This window comes from Cebus imitator, unplaced genomic scaffold (genome assembly GCF_001604975.1).
Source record: "Cebus imitator isolate Cc_AM_T3 unplaced genomic scaffold, Cebus_imitator-1.0 Scaffold370, whole genome shotgun sequence".
NCBI lineage: Eukaryota > Metazoa > Chordata > Mammalia > Primates > Cebidae > Cebus > Cebus imitator.
In genome coordinates this window covers 2,074,223-2,094,099 of record NW_016107685.1, presented here as the reverse complement: position 1 = coordinate 2,094,099, position 19,877 = coordinate 2,074,223, and the positions used below count along the sequence as shown (strand labels likewise).

Sequence of the window (19,877 nt, the reverse complement as noted above, 5' to 3'; positions counted from 1 at the left end):
AAGAAAAATCATTCTGTGAAATTTACTATTTTACTATATTTGTTCATATATTTCTTACTTGTGTATTTGTTTTTCCATAGGATGTGTATATTTACTCTTCCAACAGAACCATTTTTCTACTGATCTTTTAGGTCTCAAAAAGTCTGAGAAAGCTTTACCTCAATACTACCAGTCAAGATGAAGAGCACCATGAAAATGGAGCTGTACGTTTCAAGCCATTACAGCTCTTTTCAAATATAGTGATTTCTTCTTTCATTTTGTTTCTATTTTTTGGGTTATATGATTTACAATGAATTCAACAATGTTTATTCTGCATGCATAGCTGTGTCCCCAGCATATTATCCTATCATCTTACATATAGCAAACTAATATCTTCTTCATACATTCTATTTTCCCATACCTAGGAATCTCTCACAAATGACTAAATTATCATCTTTGTTGTCACAAAGATGATAATTTTGAAAGTCAGGCCGGTGAACACCGAATGAACAGGTGGAATTCTCAAGGAGCAACTTTTATACAACTGATTTCTATTGCATTACCTGGAGTAAATATTTTCCTCTTTGCAAGGCTGGCAATGAGGCTCAATAACACTGCTTCCACTTTCCAGCTTACTGGCTTCCTAGGCATGGAGAAAGCACATCACTGGATATTCATCCTGTTATTGGTAGTCTACATTTCCATACTTCTTAGCAATAGTACTCTTCTCTTCCTCATCAAGAATGATCATAACCTCCATGAGCCCATGTACTATTTCTTAGCTATGTTGGCAGCTACAGACCTCGGAGTGACATTGACCACAATGCCTACAGTGCTAGGTGTTCTGTGGCCAAATCACAGGGAGATTGGCCATGGAGCCTGCTTCTCACAGGCCTATTTTATCCATACTCTTTCTGTCGTGGAGTCAGGTGTCTTGCTTGCCATGGCTTATGACCGTTTCATTGCCATCTGCAACCCCTTAAGATATACCTCTATCCTGACCAACATCCAGGTAATGAAGATTGGTGTGGCGGTATTGACAAGGGCTGGTCTGTCCATTATGCCAATAGTTGTTCGCCTACACTGGTTTCCCTATTGTCGATCCCATGTGCTCTCCCATGCTTTCTGTCTACACCAAGACATCATCAAGCTAGCATGTGCTAATATCACCTTCAATCGACTCTATCCAGTTGTAGCTGTATTTGCAATGGTCTTGTTGGACTTTCTCATCATCTTTTTCTCCTACATTTTGATTCTCAAGACTGTCATGGGCATTGCTTCTGGAGAAGAAAGGGTCAAGGCCCTCAACACATGTGTCTCTCATATCTGCTGCATCCTGGTCTTCTATGTCACCGTAGTTGGTCTGACGTTTATTCATAGGTTTGGAAAGCACATTCCTCATGTGGTTCACATTACAATGAGCTACATCCACTTCCTTTTCCCACCTTTTATGAACCCGGTTATCTATAGCATTAAAACTAAGCAGATTCAGAGTGGTGTACTTCACTTATTCTCCCTGTATCACTCTAAGGCATAACTTTGTTTCACTGCTTTCTGAGGAATAATTCAGGAAACCTGGACAGGATGACAACATTGCTGCCATAAGTAACTAGGGAAAGTCATTGCAGTGAGAACTAACAAATCCCTCAGCATTTCAGTGGAAATCAACCAATCCTTCTGCTCCTTAGAACATTATTTCACCCTGCCCATCTATTGCTGATTTGTATATGATATAAAATATGCACATCTCAGTGCTCAACTGATGTTGTTTTTTCCAGGTAGTTTAACTCACACTATTTCATTAGCCTATGTCTGGCACCATAAGTATACATATACACATACACACACACATACACACACACACTATTATATATATTAAATTTATAATTTATGTATTTATAATTTAAATATATAAATATTTGTAATTTAAACATATATTAAATATAATTTATGTATTTATAGTTTATATAAACCTTGGGCCTTGTCCAAGCTGTGGTGACTCTCTTGTACTCAATCCCTTCCCATCAACTGTAAAGCAGCTTTCTCCAGACTAGATTTTAATTTATCTGCACCAGGTGCATGGTATTGAGGGGCTGCCCTACAGAAGATGTGATTAATTATTCTGCAGTACAAGATTATCTTATTCCTCTGCTCAGATGGGAGCCACTGCAGCTGGAGGTAGACTAGTTGGGATGAGCAGCTAAGTAGTCTTCTCTTTTGTCTTTATGAGATTGGCTCGAAAGATGGAACATATTCATTTATCCCAAAAAGAACACTGTAGGAACAGCTCCTATATATTTCCATTGCTTTATATTTATGCAATTCATCTTCACAGACTGTCCTATGGTAATATAGGTGATGTTTACTGCATCCGCAAGTCATGTGTGACAATTATGTTTTCAGTGCTGTGTCATTTCAAATAAACCTTGGAAAATCTCTTACAATTACCTTAAAAATTAAAAAAAAAGAAATAGAGTCAAGGGAGGTAGGGTGGTGAAATTTTCGTAAAGGATTAATGTAATGCCCTGCTCTGATTCCTAGAGTAACATATGTTTCAATACAGAGACAAGGTCCTGGAAGTTCTTTTAAAAATCTGCAGCAAAAAGGCCATCCTGCCAACATTTTCTTTTCTACCTCCATGTGATGCTTAAAATAAATCTTATTTCTGGAGATGAGGCTAATTCCCAAATCTAGACCCAGGAAGAAACCTTAGAGACTACTGTTCCGAAGTTTCAAATCCCTCAGTCTGGGAGAATAATGCAGGCAAGAGAGAGAAGTGTGACTTATGGGGGAATTTCTGAAACTAATGTTCTTTGCAACTTGGCTTTTGAGTATAATCTAAAAAAGTGGTGTTGGATCCAATATCCTGACCAGGTTTAGGGGTTTATAGTTACATCTATGGCAACAATGAACAGACTTATGAACAGGTCAGTAAGTAGCTCCAGTGTGTGTTGGCCTGGAGGCTCAGCATAGGCCACAGGGCATTGCAGGGCAGAATGGGGAGTAGGCAGTTGGTTTACTGGAGATTGCAGAAAGGCAAAGGCAGTAATGTATCAGTCAAGATGTGATGGGGCAAAGAATGCATCATCCCAAGACTCCCTAAAATCTTTAGAACATGGCTTCTGAATAAACTCTTTTAGAAATTCCTAGAAGAAAGAAAAACCTAGGCCTCCTTTTTCATTCCCTAGCAAAGAGATCTAGTTTGGAAAAAATCAAGTTGCAACTCCATGGGAAGAGAGAAAGGCATCTCTGGTGTAGTTCAGGACTCTGGTTTGGATTATCTGTTTCCTTTGTTGCTCTCTTCAGCTGCATAAACCAGCTTCCTCATTGCCTCTATGTGTTCCACCAAGTACTTACTCCCCAAAAAGATGAAATTAGGCTGAGGATGGGAGGCACTGTAATAATGAGGGTATAAACTAACAGAAAGAAAAATTTGCCAAATAGATTAGTTTCAGATTGAGTCAAGCAAACTTTGACATGAGACATAACATGTCAAATTTGCTACATATTCCCAGAAATGAGCTTAATATCCATCAGGAAATGGGTGCAAATCCTTGTAAACCAAAGTTAGAGAGAGATTCTTGGTTCACTTCATTCCATGCTGAGGTATCAGCACTGCAGATTTTCAAGATCTCAGACACCCAGATAGAGAGTGATAGTGGATCTGGTGTCTCTGTGGGGGACTGGGGGTGGATAAGGAAAAGTGTTAACTATTTTTACCAGCAGGGAAAAATATCCAGATAAAAATGATACTGGATGCTTTGGGCAAAAAGCCATTCAGAGCTTTAACAAGCAGTCATTATTTAGTTGTTTATCTAATGAGAAGCCTTTCTATTTTAGTAATTACTAGGTACATATACTATATTGGAGATTGAGTGATAAAAATAGTAATTTTATGATAGTGATAGCTAGGGCTAGCAGAACCCTTCTTCTGCTACTGGGCACTGAAATATTCTAGAAATTACAAGGGCATTGAAATATTCCAGAAATTCCACACCACATTCTTATGTTTATACTCTAAGCTACACAGCACCTTTCCCAGGAGCTAGGGTCTTTCACATTAGGTTGATTTATGCCCCCTACATTTTAGATGAAAAACTTGAGGAACCAAAATTGAGTAACGTCAATACCAGTGGCTAAACTTAGGAAGCAGGTGAGATTCAAACTCAGGCAGCTGGCTCCAAAGCCGAAACTCTAAACTACACTTTTATCTTGTTTCTATAACTTCACTGTAGAGATGCTATTAAAAAATTATTTTACCTTAAAAAAAAAAAAACTCAGACACGAAAGTTCAAAAAAGATTTGAATATATAATTCTCATTCTCTGTGGTTCATAAACAGTTAATAGAGGAATTGATGGAACTGTTTAAAACACTGAGTTGTAGCCTAGAGATATAAAATTTCAAAATAAAGATTGAACAGAATGACAAGAGGCAGAAGTACCCCCAGAGACAGTGAGAGCTGTAAAGAGTACTGACATTAAAAATAGAGAAAAACATATATCTCATTATATCCAAAGGTTTACATAAGTTTTAGGAGTGGAAATAACATGAAAGACCATAAACAATTAGGAAAAAAAAATTTGACTTGCTTTAAATAAAACCTTTTAAAAGATTTTTATCTAAAACAAGTAAGCTTGTTTAAAAAATACAGGATATACATGTACATAGTGAAATGATTACTTCAACCAAGCAAATTAATCTATCAATCCAACACCTTCCATAGTTACCTTTTGTTTTTTCTTTGTGTAAGGATATCTAACATCTACTGTCATAACAAATGTTCAGCTTACAGTACAGTATTAAGTCCTCATGTCATACACTAGATCTCTAAACTTATTTATCCTACAGAGCTGCAAGTTTATAACCTTTGACTTATTTTTTTCTTTCTTCCCCTTTTTATGTTCTTTCTATGTATTTGATTTTATTTTCTTTTGAGACTTCACATATAAGTAAAAACATGCCTTTATTTGTTTCTATGTCCGGTTTATTTCACTTAGCAAAATGTACCTAGGATTATACATAATGTTGCAAGTGGCAATATCTCCTTTTTTAAGGCTGAATAATATTACGATATCATATATACATATAATATAAATCACAATATATATAGACCTGTCACTATTTCTTTAACTGTTCATCCGTGTATGGACACCACTCCGATTGTTTCCATGAATTGGCTATTGCGAATAATGCTGCAATTAACACGAGAGGGAAGATATCTCTAAAAAACGCTGACTCTACTTATTCTGGATACATACACAGCAGAGGAATTTCTTCAGCATACAGTAACTCTATTTTTAATTGTTTGACAAACTTCCATACTGTTTTCTATAATGGCTATGCTAACTTACATTCCCACCAACTATGCAAAAGGGTTCTCCTTTCTCCACAGCTTCTCCAACCCTTATCTCTTGTCTTTTTTGATAAAAGCCATCTCAACAGATGTGAGGTGATATCTTGTGGTTTTGATTTGCGTTTTCCTGATGATTAGTGATGTTGCGTGCCTTTTCATATGCCTGCTGACCATTTGCATGTCTTCGTTGGAGAAATGTTTATTCAGATTCTTTGCTCGTTTTTACTCAGGTTACAATTATATTTTTTGGTATTGAGTTGATTGAGTTCCTTATATATTTTTGGTATTAAACATGTATCAGATATATGATCTGTAAATATTTTCTTCTGAACTGTAGGCTGCCTTTTCCTTTTGATGATTGTTTCCTTTGCTCAGCAGAAGCTTTTTAGTTTGATGCTGCCCTGAGTGTTTATTTTTGCTTTCGTTATCTGAGCTCTGGCACATTTCACAGAAATAGAAAACAATTTGAAAATTTGTGTGAAACCACAAAATTTCAAATTGTTTGAGAAAGAAAAACCAAGTTAGTGGCAGCACACTTTCTGATTTCAAATTATATTGCAAATCTATTGTAATCAAAAAAGTATGGTACTATCATATAGATAGACACGTAGAACAAATTAAACAGAATAAAGATCCCAGAAATAAACTTACACATATACGGTCAACTAATTCTCAACAAGGCCACCAACATAATAAGGAAAGGATAGTCTCTTCAACAAATAGTGTTGGGAAAACTGGATATCCAAATGGAAAAGAGTAAAACTGCACCTTTACCTTAAACTATAACTCAACTCAAAATGGATTAAAGACGTAAATGTAAGACCTGAAATCACAAAAAACTCCTAGGAGAACACATGTAGAAATAGCTGCTGGATATTGACCTCAGCAACAATTTTTTGGATATTATCTTGATTTGAAGAAAATTTTCATGGGAAATCTATACTGACAGATTTTTTTTTTCCACAAATGAAGTTCCAGTTTTTTCTTTTTTCAGGTCTCTGTTGTTTCCACTAATAATTTTCTTCTATGCAATATTTTCTTTTCTATGTCTGCTTTTAAGATTGGTGTATGTTTGTTGTTTATGCCATTTGTAAGATATGCGTTTGGTTGTATGTTTTATTTTTTAATTGACATTGATCAAGATTTACTAAAGATATGAATTAACTGATTCTCTTTATGTCCAAATTTTGAAATATGCAGTCAATAATTCTTCAAAAAAATGTTTAACCCACTTTTTCCTCTCCTTTTGGGAGATAAAAAGTGAAATTTGGGATTCTAATTTCACATATGGTGGACAGCTTGATACTTTCCCACAAGTCTGGCTTTCTGGGATTCTCTCCGGGGCTTCCTCTCTCACCATGCGATCTCTTTGCATGCACTAGCTCTTTGTCTGCTTTTTGCCACATTTGGAACCAGCTTGAGATCCTACCAGATGCAACCACCTGATCTTGAACTTTTAAGTCACCAGAATCATGAACCAAACAAACCTTAAAAAAAATAATAAGCTACCCAGCCTCAGGTTCTCTGTTATAGCAAAACAAAATATGCAAAATACACTAAGACTTTAGCCCAACTTGGGGTGGGGAGAAGATACGATTTCCCAAAAGGGGACTGTTTGAAAAGTTTCCACAACGAAAATGAAAATTGGTTCCCTTTCAGAATGACTGAAGAGAGGTAGGATATTAGGAAGAAGGCGTTCCTGAAAGAGTTACTGTGGGAAGATGTGGAGACTTCTCTGAAAACCTTCCAGATTCTCTGTGCTCACACAGATGCAGGTGTCGAGGGAGGCAGTGGGATGGACAAAATGAATTGTAACATGAAAGTTTCTTCTTTTTTTTTGAGATGGAATTGTTGCACAGGCTGGAGTACAATGGCGTGATCTTGGCTCACTGCAACCTCTGCCTCCCAGGTTCAAGCAATTCTCCTGCCTCAGCCTTCCAAGTGGCTGGGATCACAGGCACCCACCACCACGGCCAGCTAATTTTTTTTTTTTTTTTTTTGTAGAGACGGGATTTCACCATGTTGGCCAGGCTGGTATTGAACTCCTGACTTCAGGTGATCTGCCCACCTTGGCCTCCCAAAGTGCAAAGTGTTGGGATTACAGGCATGAGCCACCATGCCTGGTCATCCAGAAGACCCTTTTGGCAATCCCAAAGTCTGTGGTTCTTTCCAGCCTGAAAGACCTGCATCAATCTAACACCACAAAAATGCAGTTCTTCTGGAGAAGGACTTGTTCTAACAGGCCTGGGAGTGAGTTGACCTTGTGGCCATTTTCTATGACAGAGAGACCTAAAAGGAGTCTGTTGTGAGTCTGGAGACACTGAGAACTCTATGAGTAAGGATTTTATTTAGGCCTGTGTCTGGTCAGAGTGGGGATTTAAGTCTTGGTCAATATGATTAAGACTCAAGGCTACTGAGAGATTTGTGTGAAATTATCATCTGTGAAATCTGAAAAAGCAGAGAAAGCTATCTCTCTCCATCAATTTTAGGTTTTCATGTGGGTTTGTAAGATGTAGATATGTCTGTTTTGTGCATGTGAGAAAGGAAGATCATCCTCAAAGGAAGAATGAACTTCCTGGCAGCTTTGAGCTGTGTGGCGGGTGTTGAGGATATGGGAGGTGGTGCTGGAAGAAAAGGCACACTTTCTGAAGCCCTGAGGAGAGTAAGGCCTTAGTGCTGGTTGGAATTTAAGCCTATCCTGGGGCTGAATGCTCCCCCTGGTGGCCACATTGGAAAACCACAGTGTGTGTGTACACCTTGGGGGTTCAGTTTTCCTAGAGGAATCTTGTATTTCACCAAGCCTGGCTCAGTGGGCTGGGTAAGTATCAATTCTGGATAGAGGTTTCTGAAATACAACTTATACCGGGCCCCTGAAAGCCAAGCTTTCCGCCCTACGTTCGCCCTGCCCAGCCTCTTTCTCTATCTCTCACTGTCACACACACACAGACGCACACACACACACACACACACTTTCAAACAGTATTACATGCACTAAAAACCACTTACACATTTACAAATAGGCACACTATTATAATGACACTTTTCACTTTTAGTAATGGATTTAGATTCTTTAATAATGGATTCTAATACCCTAAAGGTTAAGGCCTGAATGACTCACACCAATGTATTGAATCATCACCTTTCCCAGCCATGATGCACCCGCATTCACTTCACCTAATATTCGCAAGATTACCCACGGTGATAGAGAGAGGTCCAGAGACTGCTCCTTTGTTGTCCCCATCATCTCCTCTTGGCCTCCAGCCTTCAGAAACCACCTCTGCCTTCCTTTGGAAACGTTGTTGAACAATCTAACATCTTTACTAAATGTGAGTTTCATAAAGGCAAGACCATGTCATGTTTATCTGTATATCATCAAGTTACTGATCAGAGTTTCTCACAGGAGACACTTAATGCACGTGAATGAAAATTAATGAGGCTGTTTAATGTAATTTCAGTCAAACTTCAAAGAGGACTATTTTGTGATATGATAAAAACAAATCTCAACATCATTTAGAGTGATATAGAATAAAAAATGCTCAATTTTTTTATTTGGTTTTCAAAAGACTATTGGTTGGGCACTGGTGTTTCAATTACATAAATCAGAAAAATAGAGTATGAAGCTATTATGCAGATGTTAGTTAAAAAATTAAGCAAATATTACAAGTCTCTAGATAAATGGTAGGCTATCCATTAAACAGTATTGTTTATCTACATAAAAAGCTGTCAATTACATATCTTCATCTAGCTCCATAAATCAAAATAAAATCTGTTTCTGGTGCAGACTTTAAATCCTCCCTGCATATTGCTAACAATGTACTCTGGTAAATACGGTTGTTATCTCTTGCATTTTTAAACCCAATCATCAAAATGTGCACAATCATTGACATGCCACATAAACTCCTTCAGGGTCTTGCCGCCGCCTACCTCTACTATTTTATTCCAAGACATTAACTCTCTTAAATGTTATATTTGAGTACTGGAAAATCTTGTAGTTCTCAAAACACATAAACAACTTTTCCTCACCTCCATGTCCTTGCTCTCGCTACTCCTCCTTTTTGGAAATATCTTTTTATAAAGCCCCATCCGTGGTTGATTCTTATCTAGTCTTCATAGCTCAGGTTGGGGCCTTCCCTGGCCCTCACCTGTGGTTCAGCTGCAACCCACAAATATTAATAGAGTTGCTATGTCTGTCTCTTACGTTGCACTCAAGAGTTGTTTTCGCGTCTTATATAGGATAGATGCCCCTGAATAATAGCAGTGTTTGCTGTTGCTGGCAATAATAGCAGCATTGTTGCTGCTATACTGTCCTTGGCTAGGATTCCAGTGAAAAAGGCCAAAATCATATTCTTAATAAATGCAGGATTTTCTCAATTTTTCTGGTAGTGGTGCCCTCTCCTACAAGCCTAAATGAAGATGCTCAGCTCTTTCCTCCCGTGCCCAAGCCAGAACCCTCTTCACAACTATGGTTTAATAAGACATTCTGTTCTCTTCATTTTGTCTTATCTCCCTGACTCTGCTTCTACACTCTGGTAAGTAACCAGCTACTTACTTGGGGTAAGGCGGTGCCACTTCTGTCTGGATGTGGTCCGATCACACTGGCAGGTCATAAACGTCCTAGGTCTCTGTCTTGACTTTAGATCTATATGCCCCATTTTGGAGCTCATCCCCACACAACTCTAATCAAGCGTCTCCTACTTAAAGGATGTAATACCTTGCTTCGTGCCAGTCTCCAAGAGTGTGTTTGCGTGTTGGTGGTGGAGAGGTTGTGTGTGAGTTTTGAAAGGAAAGAGAAATGTACACATCATCCGACTACATCAATTCAGATTCTGTAACATAGTCGATTTATTTTTTTTTCTAAAGTTTTTTTTTTTTTTTTTTTTCTGAACGTTGATGGCATTTGCTACCAGAAAAGTAAAGAAGGCAAAAAGTTTTGGAAAGGCTGCTTGCTGTAGGGCTCACTGAAGGAATGTCCAGTGCATTCCAAGATGAACTAGAGAGCTCTGGGAAAGCCTGAGACCTTGACCTGGACATTTGTTTGGGGTGGGATTGAATACGGAAGATTGACTTCTAGGTCCAAAGATAGAGAGGCTGGCAGAGATGAAGGGCAATTTAATTATCTGGTAAATGGAAATATAAAAATAGACAGAAAAACGAGTGCAGGAGTGAGAGAAGCTTGACGCAGTGGTGGTTGTGGTGCTTCGAGGCAGATGTGCAATTTGAAACCCACTGTGGATATCGCCTGGATAATCCTCTTCATATACCACATCTGGCCTCTCTGACAAACCACGGATCCATTCTAGTGGACAACAGAAGGCAGTAAATAAAATGATAAGTCTTATGAATTGATTTCTTTACGAAATTTTAAAAAAAAAAAAACCAGGATGAGGCAGTAGTACTTTTATTGCAGCAGATGTCTGTCAGTAGCCAAAACCTGGGGACTGAACACTAACAAGTTAGGAGTCTTTAGCTTCAGGAGAGAGGGGTGGAGATAAAGTTTCCTTCCCATAGGATTCCCAGCCCTGGGGACCCTTTGTTTACCATTAGGATATCTCAGCTGGAGCCATGGTCCTTAGGAGGATAAGTCCTTCTGTGACAGCCACAGCCTGGTGCCTCTCAAGGACCCTTGTGCCATCCTTATCTATACCCTTCCTTCTTGCTTTGGAACCCACTACTTGGCTTCACATTTTTGTTATTACCTGCTGGTGAGTTTCACTACTGTCCCGATTTTTCACTTGGAAAATGTAGTCTTAGAATCCAGGGTCCTTACAGAATCTCTTCTGATATTCCCAGAGTCTATGCACAGAACCAGAGCCAGAGAAAAGAACAAAGAATAGGACCTTCTCTTGCTGGAAAACAGGAGAGCTCATCTGTAGCATTCTGTTAGGAAGGCTAGGAAGCAGGGCTGCCTCACTCCCCGGATGAGCGCCTGTATGGCCAGGCCAGCCACTTCCTGGATCATGTCTAGGGATCAGGTTGTCAGAAGCCCTCTGGCCTCTATACTCTTTCCCGCTGAGCTATCTGGTACACACACCATCTCCTTTCTCTCATCAGCAAAACAGTCATTCACTTATTCAACAAATTATTAAATGCATTTTGTGTGCTGGCTATCCTCAATCTGCTTCTATTAATCCAAACATCACCTTGTAACTTCCCCAGTATCCAAGATATGACCTTCCCCTTCCAAATTCCTCCTCTATCTTACTCAAAACAGGCATGCTTACAGATGAGTTTGACCACTGTGGAAATATTCTCTAGGGGCTCAAAAATGAATAATCTGGTTAGAGTCCTTGTGTTTAGGTGCAGCTTCTTTTGCATATTCTCCTGTTTATAAGAAACAGTGTCCTCCACCAATATAGTTCATTTAAAAAATAACTAACATTAAATTCAAACAAAAGAATATTTGAACATAAGTAAGGTAAGGAGCCAATTATTCATTGTATACTGAAAATCTCTCTTTTTGGGAATTTTCTCCTGTGATCAAAGCTGAATCTACTCTGCCTTGAATATTATAATTGTGTTGTAATTAGACGTAACTGATTGTTCTGAGTGGACTCCTCTGTTGCTTAGTAGACGTGAAAAAAGTACTTTTTCTCTCCTACCATGGACAATTGTCTCCCTTGCTAGGAGAAACCCACTAATGCTTCCTTTTCAAGAGCAAATATCCTTTCCAAGAGGAATAATCCCCAGCCCTGTCATTGCCTCTGTATAAACATCTCACTCCCACCAGATCCCTCTCCCTGTCCATCTCATCACTCCGAAGTTGGTAAACACAGAGCTGACAACAGAACCCCAGGCACAAAGAATCAGGGCAAGAGGTGAGTACTTTATTTATTCACCCATTTAGTTTTTCATGTGGAAAAATATATAGTGGTATCTACCACACCTTAGACACTGTCAGTCTCCAGGGGTCTTTAGAGAATTTCAGCCTAGTCAGCTCAAAAAAAGGCGAATTATGAGGTTGGTACAATATTAATGGCAGTTTTTGCCAATAAAAGTTTATGTTCCAAACACATATAATAAATAATATTTATAAATACTACCTATAATATATAAATAGTATATGTTGTACAAATGTAAGTATAAATATGTGTACAAATACATAACAATAAATACTTTTATATATTTATATGTTTACATATTTAAATATGGAGATACATATGTATACTCTATACTTATATATAAAAATATAACGTACATAAAGAATATATAATGTATATACTAAAATGTATATTCTATAAAATATATGAGTAAATCTATGCACTTATATGTGTTATTTAAACTTATACATATTTGTACTTATATAGATCCATAAGTATATTGTAAATACAAGTATATATATATATATTAATAAGTATATATAAATATAAAAATATAAAGAATGTGTGTGTTTACACCTTAATACTACATTACAGGTACTACATGAGAACAGAGAGAGAGTTATCTAATGCTACAAAAGGAAGTCAGGAGACATTTGTCAGAACAAGTTATATTTGTACTGTCTTAAAGGATCAGCAAGCATTTACTGGTTGGAAAAACAGGAGTGGTTTTGCCAAGAAAGCAATAAATATAGAAGAATAAAAACAAGAGAAGTATGCATGGGGAACTGAAGAAAAAATGATATCGTCATGTTGACTGGGAAAAGGTGGGAGTGGAAAGGTGCCAAAGCAGGAAGGGCCTGGCTAAAGATAACGTTACAGTGTGTTAGGGTCTACCAGGGCCAAACATAGGGAGACAAGGGTCTCCCCACCTTGCTTCCTCCATTGAATATACATTGGCCTTTTTTGTCTTTTAAACTTGTCAAGCTGCTCTCTGTTTCAGGAAATTTCACTTGTTCTTCCTCCTTCCTTGAACGTTTTTCTCTAAGATAGCCATACGCTTGCCTTCTGGTTTTGATTGTTTCTCTAAAATTACCTCCTCAGAGAGGTCTTCTCTGACTACTGTCTGTAAAATGCATCATTCCACCTTCTTCCTTTACTCCATTTTTCTTCTCTGACTATCTTATATAAAATGCATCACTCTCACCTTCCTCCTTTGCTCCACACTAATTTATTGCATTACATTACCTTGTATTGTAATGTGTGTGTGTGTGTGTGTGTGTGTGTGTGTTTGTTTACTTTTGTCTCTATTTTGTTTCTGTTTGCTGTATTTTCAGTACCTAGGTACAAAAGTAATTGCAGCTTTTGCAATTGAAAGTAATGGTAAAAACCACACAGTTATTTTTGCGCCAACCTAGTAGAATCATATCTGCCATGTAATAAAATTTCAATATGTACTTATTGAATCAGTTAATAAATAATTACTGAAATAAGATTAGTAATGGTAATGCTACATATCTAATAATTTATTCAAATAATATTTAAAGGGTTCCAATGATGTGGTGGCTCAAAAAACCAATGCCTAGAGCTAAAAATAAAATTTAAACAGACAGTCATGGTTTATGTCCACAAGGAAGTCACATTATAGAGGCAATACAGAAACTGACAATGCTGCAAGGAAAGTATCACCATAATTAATGCATAGTGAGCTATAGGAACACATGGGAGAGGGGGCATCCAAACTAAACTTGAAGAATTTAAGAAAACCTTCTGAAGGGTATAACCCAGCTGATATAACCCAGCTGAGGTGGGATATATTAGTAGAAGTTAACTAAGCAAAGATTGAGGGAAAGCTATCTCAGGAAAAATTATTTTTATTCCAGGAAGAATGAAAATACAAATGTCTTCATATAAGCAAGAATACTAGATAAACTGGAAGAATTGTTTAGTGTTATTAACACTGTGAATATAACAGAAAATTAGGATACATAAAAAATAGGATATGCGCAGAGAGAAAATAAGGTAGGGTCTTGAATGTCATTTTAAGCCTTTTTTACTTCATATAAAACTTGTCTATGTATATATCTCTCCTCCTATATAGTGTCAATTTAATAGAGTAGTACAAAAGAGAATTCACTGGAATAGTCCAGAAAGAGTGATCTGAATTAGAACAGTATAAATGAAGATGATGATGAGTAAACAAACTTTAGGTATTCAGTAAACAGAAACCCCAGGACTTGTTGATTGGTTGTTTAGATACCAAGGAGACGTGTGATATGGAGAAATCCAACATAAAACATGATACTTGACTTGGGCCACTGAGATAATGAGAAGTACAGATGTTGCTAGATATATGAGTCTGGAAATCAAAAGAGAGGAAGACAAGTTCTGGAATTATATATTTGATATTTATCAATATATGGATGGTAAATGAAATCATGAGAGTGGATGACATTGTCTAAGGAGAAATAATAGAATATGGCCAGAAAATGGCCAAGGATGAGAAGAACTGTACTTAAGGGTGGAGCAATAAAGACACACCAGCAAAAAGGCTGAGAGGAACAGCAATAGTAGTGATACAGGGGGAAACTGGTGAGGGCAATGTTATCAAAGAAAGTTCAGTAAAATAGTGAGAGTGGTGGAATTGATAAGGGTGGAGTAATACTAAAGGTGATGATGACCGTGGAATTGTTTATGATGTTGTGAATGTTAATGAAGATGAAGAATTAATAACCAGAAATATCCATTTATTTTCAGCTCAGTCCCCAAGGATGTTGGCCCAATATTCGTTCAGTCCTCAATTCATGCTACTATCCAACATTACTCAGTTTAGCCCCATGTTCTATCTCACCAGCTTTCCTGGATTGGAAGCCATCAAACACTGGATTTTCATACCCTTTTTCTTTATGTACATGGTGGCCATCTCAGGCAACTGTTTCATTCTGATCATTATTAAGACCAACCCTCGTCTGCACACACCCATGTACTACCTACTATCCTTGCTGGCCCTCACCGACCTGGGGCTGTCTGTGTCCACCTTGCCCACCACTATGGGGATCTTCTGGTTTAACTCCCATAGTATCTACTTTGGAGCGTGCCAAATCCAGATGTTCTGCATCCATTCATTTTCCTTCATGGAGTCCTCAGTGCTCCTCATTATGTCCTTTGACCGCTTTGTGGCTATCTGCCACCCTCTGAGGTATTCAGTCATTGTCACTGGCCAACGAATGGTCAGGGCAGGCCTAATTGTCATCTTCCGGGGACCTGTGGCCACTATCCCTATTGTGCTCCTCCTGAAGGCTTTTCCCTATTGTGGATCTGTGGTTCTCTTCCACTCATTTTGCCTGCACCAGGAAGTGATACAGCTGGCCTGCACAGATACCACCTTCAATAATCTGTATGGACTGATGGTGGTAGTTTTCACTGTGATGCTAGACCTGGTGCTCATCGCACTGTCCTATGGGTTCATCCTGCACACGGTAGCAGCCCTGGCCTCTCCAGAGGAGCAGTGCCGTGCCTTTCAGACATGCACTGCTCATCTCTGTGCTGTGCTAGTATTCTTTGTGCCCATGGTGGGGCTGTCCCTGGTTCACCGTTTTGGGAAGCATGCCCCACCTGCTATTCATCTTCTTATGGCTAATGTCTACCTTTTTGTGCCGCCCATGCTTAACCCTATCATATACAGTATTAAGACCAAGGAGATTCGCCGTGCCATTATCAAGCTCCTAGGTCTTAAAAAGGTCAGTTCTGAGTTCTGGGGCTAAAACTGCCCCTAGGTGCCTGTAAGAAGGCCTCAAACCGGACTGAAAATTGGGAGTATTGGGTAAGTATTATAATATCCCATGCTCTCAAGGTTTTTTGCCCCTGTCCTAAATAAAGTATGGGCAAATTTATTTTGTGTGTTGTGGCTTTAAAAAAAACTGACCTCTCTTGCTTAAATTATAATGTTTTCTCCTATATCTGAGAACTGGCATTTTTGGTAGCATCAAAACTGCCCAGAAGGCAGCTTTATTGAAGGTCATCATCAATGTAACTAAAACTTTAAAATGAAACTAAATAAAAACTAAAAAGGGCAATAAATAACAGAGCACCCAGGACAGAGGCTGGCAGAGACCAGGTAAATGCCATTTGCTCTAACTCACCTCTGGAAATACACCTTCCATGGCTCCTTGGGACTTCTTCAGTCTTCTCTACCTTGCCAAGTTACTTCTCACCTTTTTCTATCCTGGTCAGCAATGAATTTCAGACCCCCAAGTCATATCAGAAACCTCAGAACTCCTGCATTCTTCCCCAACACCTGGTTCAAGCAACACCCCCTCCACCCCCACCAAAGCTTTCTGAGGTTGTTCCTCTAGAAGAAGACTTTGACCCTATCCTTGACTCCTCTCATCTCTGATTTTACCTTACAACCTCAGTTCCGACATTAAGCTAAGATCAGCGTTTACTTGTAAGTGCTTTTGTTGTGTGATATTGAACAATGACCTGTAACATGAGAAAGCTTCAGCCAAGGAAACTCTCACAAACATGTGGAAGTCAAAATCTCATTGCTCAGGAGGAAGCAAACTTTATGTAGGCTAACCAGCCTGTCCCTACGAGTGACTAAATGCAATCCGTGTGGGAGTCTCAGCTTTGAGGTTGCTTCCTCGAGGACTTTTCACAGATAGCTCCTCCCTTTCCAATAGTGGTGCACCAAATGTGCCATCTCTTTGCTTCCACAGTGCCCTGAATTTCCTGTTATAGCATTTGTCACACAATAATATCCTGTTTATGAAGGTGTGTGCATGTGTCCATTAGAAAGATTAAATCAAGATCCTTGGAGGAATTATGCATGCCTTGCTCTCCAGTAAACCTATATAAATACGATTCCTGGCCCACACTATATACTCAATAAACAAATACTAAATGTGTTGGTGGACATATGGATACATAAAGTGGGATCCAGAGCTAACAGAAGCTCTCTTCTTGTCTTGAGTAACTTCTCTTCACATTCAGAAGCCCAAGAAGATGCCTTTCTGCTGGCATTCATCAAGGTGGTGCCTTCTTAATTTTCCCAGTTCTACTTTACTCATGCCCACTAGATCCTCCACCCATCCTCCTACAGGTTAAAATTGCCATACGGCCAGAAATGGTGGCTCATGCTGTAAAAATGTGGCAAAATTTTTTTCCTGTTTGCTCACTGTTCTAAATCCAGCTCCTAGGTCAGTGATTAATAAATATGTGTTGAACTATTTAATAAGTATATATTATAATTTAATTGTGTTATTGTTCATAATTTGAAGAATGTAAGCACATAAAATGTCTAGGACAAAAATGTTACATAAATCAAAGCATATTCATTTGATAAACTATTTTTTATAAAATGACATTTAAATGCTTAGGAAGCTGTGTTAGCAAAATATTAAATGAAAAATGATAAACAATATTATGTACAAAACAATCACTGTGTAAAAGGCTATAAATATTTGTATCAAGAGGAAAACAGCTGTTATATATAATCTTATTTTCTATATGTATTTCTCCATCTTTGCCTTATACAAATTTTTTGAAGAAGATATTTCAGCTTTATAATCCAAAAAGAGCAATTTACAATGACTATAAAAGGTTATATATGATTATACTGAAGATGACGATGAAGCTGGTAATTATGATATGATAAATGCTAATATTTATTAAGCATTTAACTCATGGTAGGCAGCACTGAGTATTTTTTATTTTCATTATTTCATTTAATTTTCTCACCAAACCTGTGAAGTTGGGAGGTATTATCATTTTCAATGTTTTAAAATCAGGAAACTGAGGTTCACAGAGGAAAGGAACTTTCCTTAGTTAAAGACACAGGCTGCATAGGTTGGCTTAGTAAGACTCTGTGAGAGGAATGAGACTGTCGGGGCCCTGAGATTACACCTGAGTCCTGAGACATTGAGTTTGGAAAGAAGCAGAATAGATCTTTTTGTGATCATTTGGACAGATGAAGAGAATTACATAATGACAATAAGGAGATGGAAAATGGAGAGGAGATCGGATGAGGAAACTTAACGGGCATCCTAATTTTGCTTTAAAAGTTAGAGGTAACTTCTAAAGAATGGTAAAAGCTTGAAAGCAGTAAGTTTATACAAAGAAGAAAATTTGACAGTAGCAGGTTTTTAAAGCAGATGAACATTTTATGTTTGAGCTATATAAATTTTTATGAGAGAAATATTTTTAAGCCTATCTTTTATTACCTGTTCAAGAACAGGAGTAGGAAGAACCTTTGTTGAGGCTTACTATCATAGATTTAAGTAAATAATTAAATGGCATTAATTAAAATAGTGCAGAATGCAGAAGAAGAGTTTAGGCTACTGGTGAGGTCAGTGGATAATCAAGGGACCATCAAGTTCAGGCATTGCAGAGAGGCCAGAACATGCAGCAGGAGACTGGTGTCCAGTTATAGCAGAAGCCCTTGTGCTAACTGTCCAGTTAACCTTCAAACACTTTACCATCTTCCCCAGAGTGAATAAGCCTTTTGAAATTGACAATGCCCTCTCTATCAAGTGCCAACTTGAGCTTCTCTACATTCCTGCTGACGGGCTTCCCAGGCCTCGAGTGGGCTCACCAGTGGATCTCACTGCCCATTTTTGTAGGATACCTTGTGGCCCTTGTGGGTAATGCCACCATCTTGCATCTGGTATGAACCGACTGTTCCCTCCACCAGCCCATGTACTACCTCCTGGCCATCCTGGCTGTGACGGACTTGGGCTTGTGTATGTCCATGCTGCCCTCTGTGTTGGGCGTGCTGTGGTTTGATGCTCGCACAGTGAGCTTGGTGCCCTGTGTTCTGCAGCAGCATTTCCTCCACTCTTTCTCCTTCATGGAGTCAGCCGTACTCTTTGCTATGGCTCTGGACTGCCTAGTGGCCATCCGATTCCCACTGCGCTATGCGTCTGTGCTCACAGGTCCCCGTATGGCATTGGTTGGGGCTGTGCTGAGTGTGCGAACTGCCGCCATCACTGCTGCACCTTCATTGCACCTGTTAACATTTAACTACTGTCGCCCTGGGGCACTCTCCCATGCTTACTGTCTTCACCAAGACATGATCTGCCTGGCCTGCTCTGACACACATTTTAAGAGACTCTATGGGCTGTGCATCATTATGCTGGCCATGGGCGGTGATGTTCTTTTCATCCTGCTCTCTTACACTGTCATCCTCCGCACGGTGCTGGCCATTGCCTCTGCAGGGGAGCGGCTGAAGGCCCTCAATGCTTGTGTCTCCCACATCCTGGCCGTGCTCTGCTTCTATGTGCCTGCACTAGGCTTGTCCATTGTCCACAGGTTTGGACACCATACCTCGCCCTTGGTGCACATCCTCATGGGCACTGTCTCTGTGCTCCTTCCACCCTGGATGAACCCTGTTATCTACAGCATCAAGACCCAGCAGATTCGCAGGGCCATTCTCAAGGTGATTTCGCTGGGGAAGATAAAATGACAAATTGGGGATGGACCATGCAATTCAAAATAAGGAATTAGTTAATAACTCTAGAACCCTCTTACCACAAAGCAATTTTGTTTGCTTCTTTTCACTGATAATATATCATGAACTGACTCTACTGTTAAAGTTGATGCTTATTACTACTTATGTATAAATGTATAAATATATAGTCACTATTTTCTTACATGAAAAATAATTGTTATTATTTACAAACTTTCTTGTTTGGAAGCTCAGAAAGATTGTTTTATTTTTAATTTTATGAA

General features: G+C 38.7%; 4 protein-coding genes across 4 annotated transcripts in view; 3 read left to right on the top strand and 1 right to left on the bottom strand.

The window, feature by feature from the left end:
- LOC108288375 (olfactory receptor 51B5) overlaps positions 1 to 16,489 on the bottom strand; it is a 30,042-nt gene extending 13,553 nt beyond the window's left edge. Inside the window, exon 1 of the mRNA XM_037730950.1 lies at positions 16,292 to 16,489. The gene's annotated coding sequence lies outside the window, so the exon portion shown is untranslated. The remainder of the gene's footprint in view (positions 1 to 16,291) is intronic.
- On the top strand, positions 320 to 1,715 carry LOC108288372 (olfactory receptor 51B6). The gene has a single exon (XM_017507282.1). The coding sequence runs from the start codon at positions 485 to 487 to the stop codon at positions 1,514 to 1,516; it is 1,032 nt and encodes a 343-aa protein (XP_017362771.1). The 5' UTR covers positions 320 to 484; the 3' UTR covers positions 1,517 to 1,715.
- Positions 14,906 to 15,977, top strand: LOC108288374 (olfactory receptor 51M1). Its single transcript, XM_017507283.2, has one exon. The coding sequence runs from the start codon at positions 14,921 to 14,923 to the stop codon at positions 15,911 to 15,913; it is 993 nt and encodes a 330-aa protein (XP_017362772.1). The 5' UTR covers positions 14,906 to 14,920; the 3' UTR covers positions 15,914 to 15,977.
- A 137-nt stretch (positions 16,490 to 16,626) lies between the features above and the next one.
- Positions 16,627 to 19,611, top strand: LOC108288267 (olfactory receptor 51L1-like). The gene is given in 2 exon segments (XM_017507153.1): positions 16,627 to 16,718; positions 18,648 to 19,611. Coding segments are annotated over 2 exon segments (1,056 nt in total).
- Positions 19,612 to 19,877: the final 266 nt, after the last annotated feature.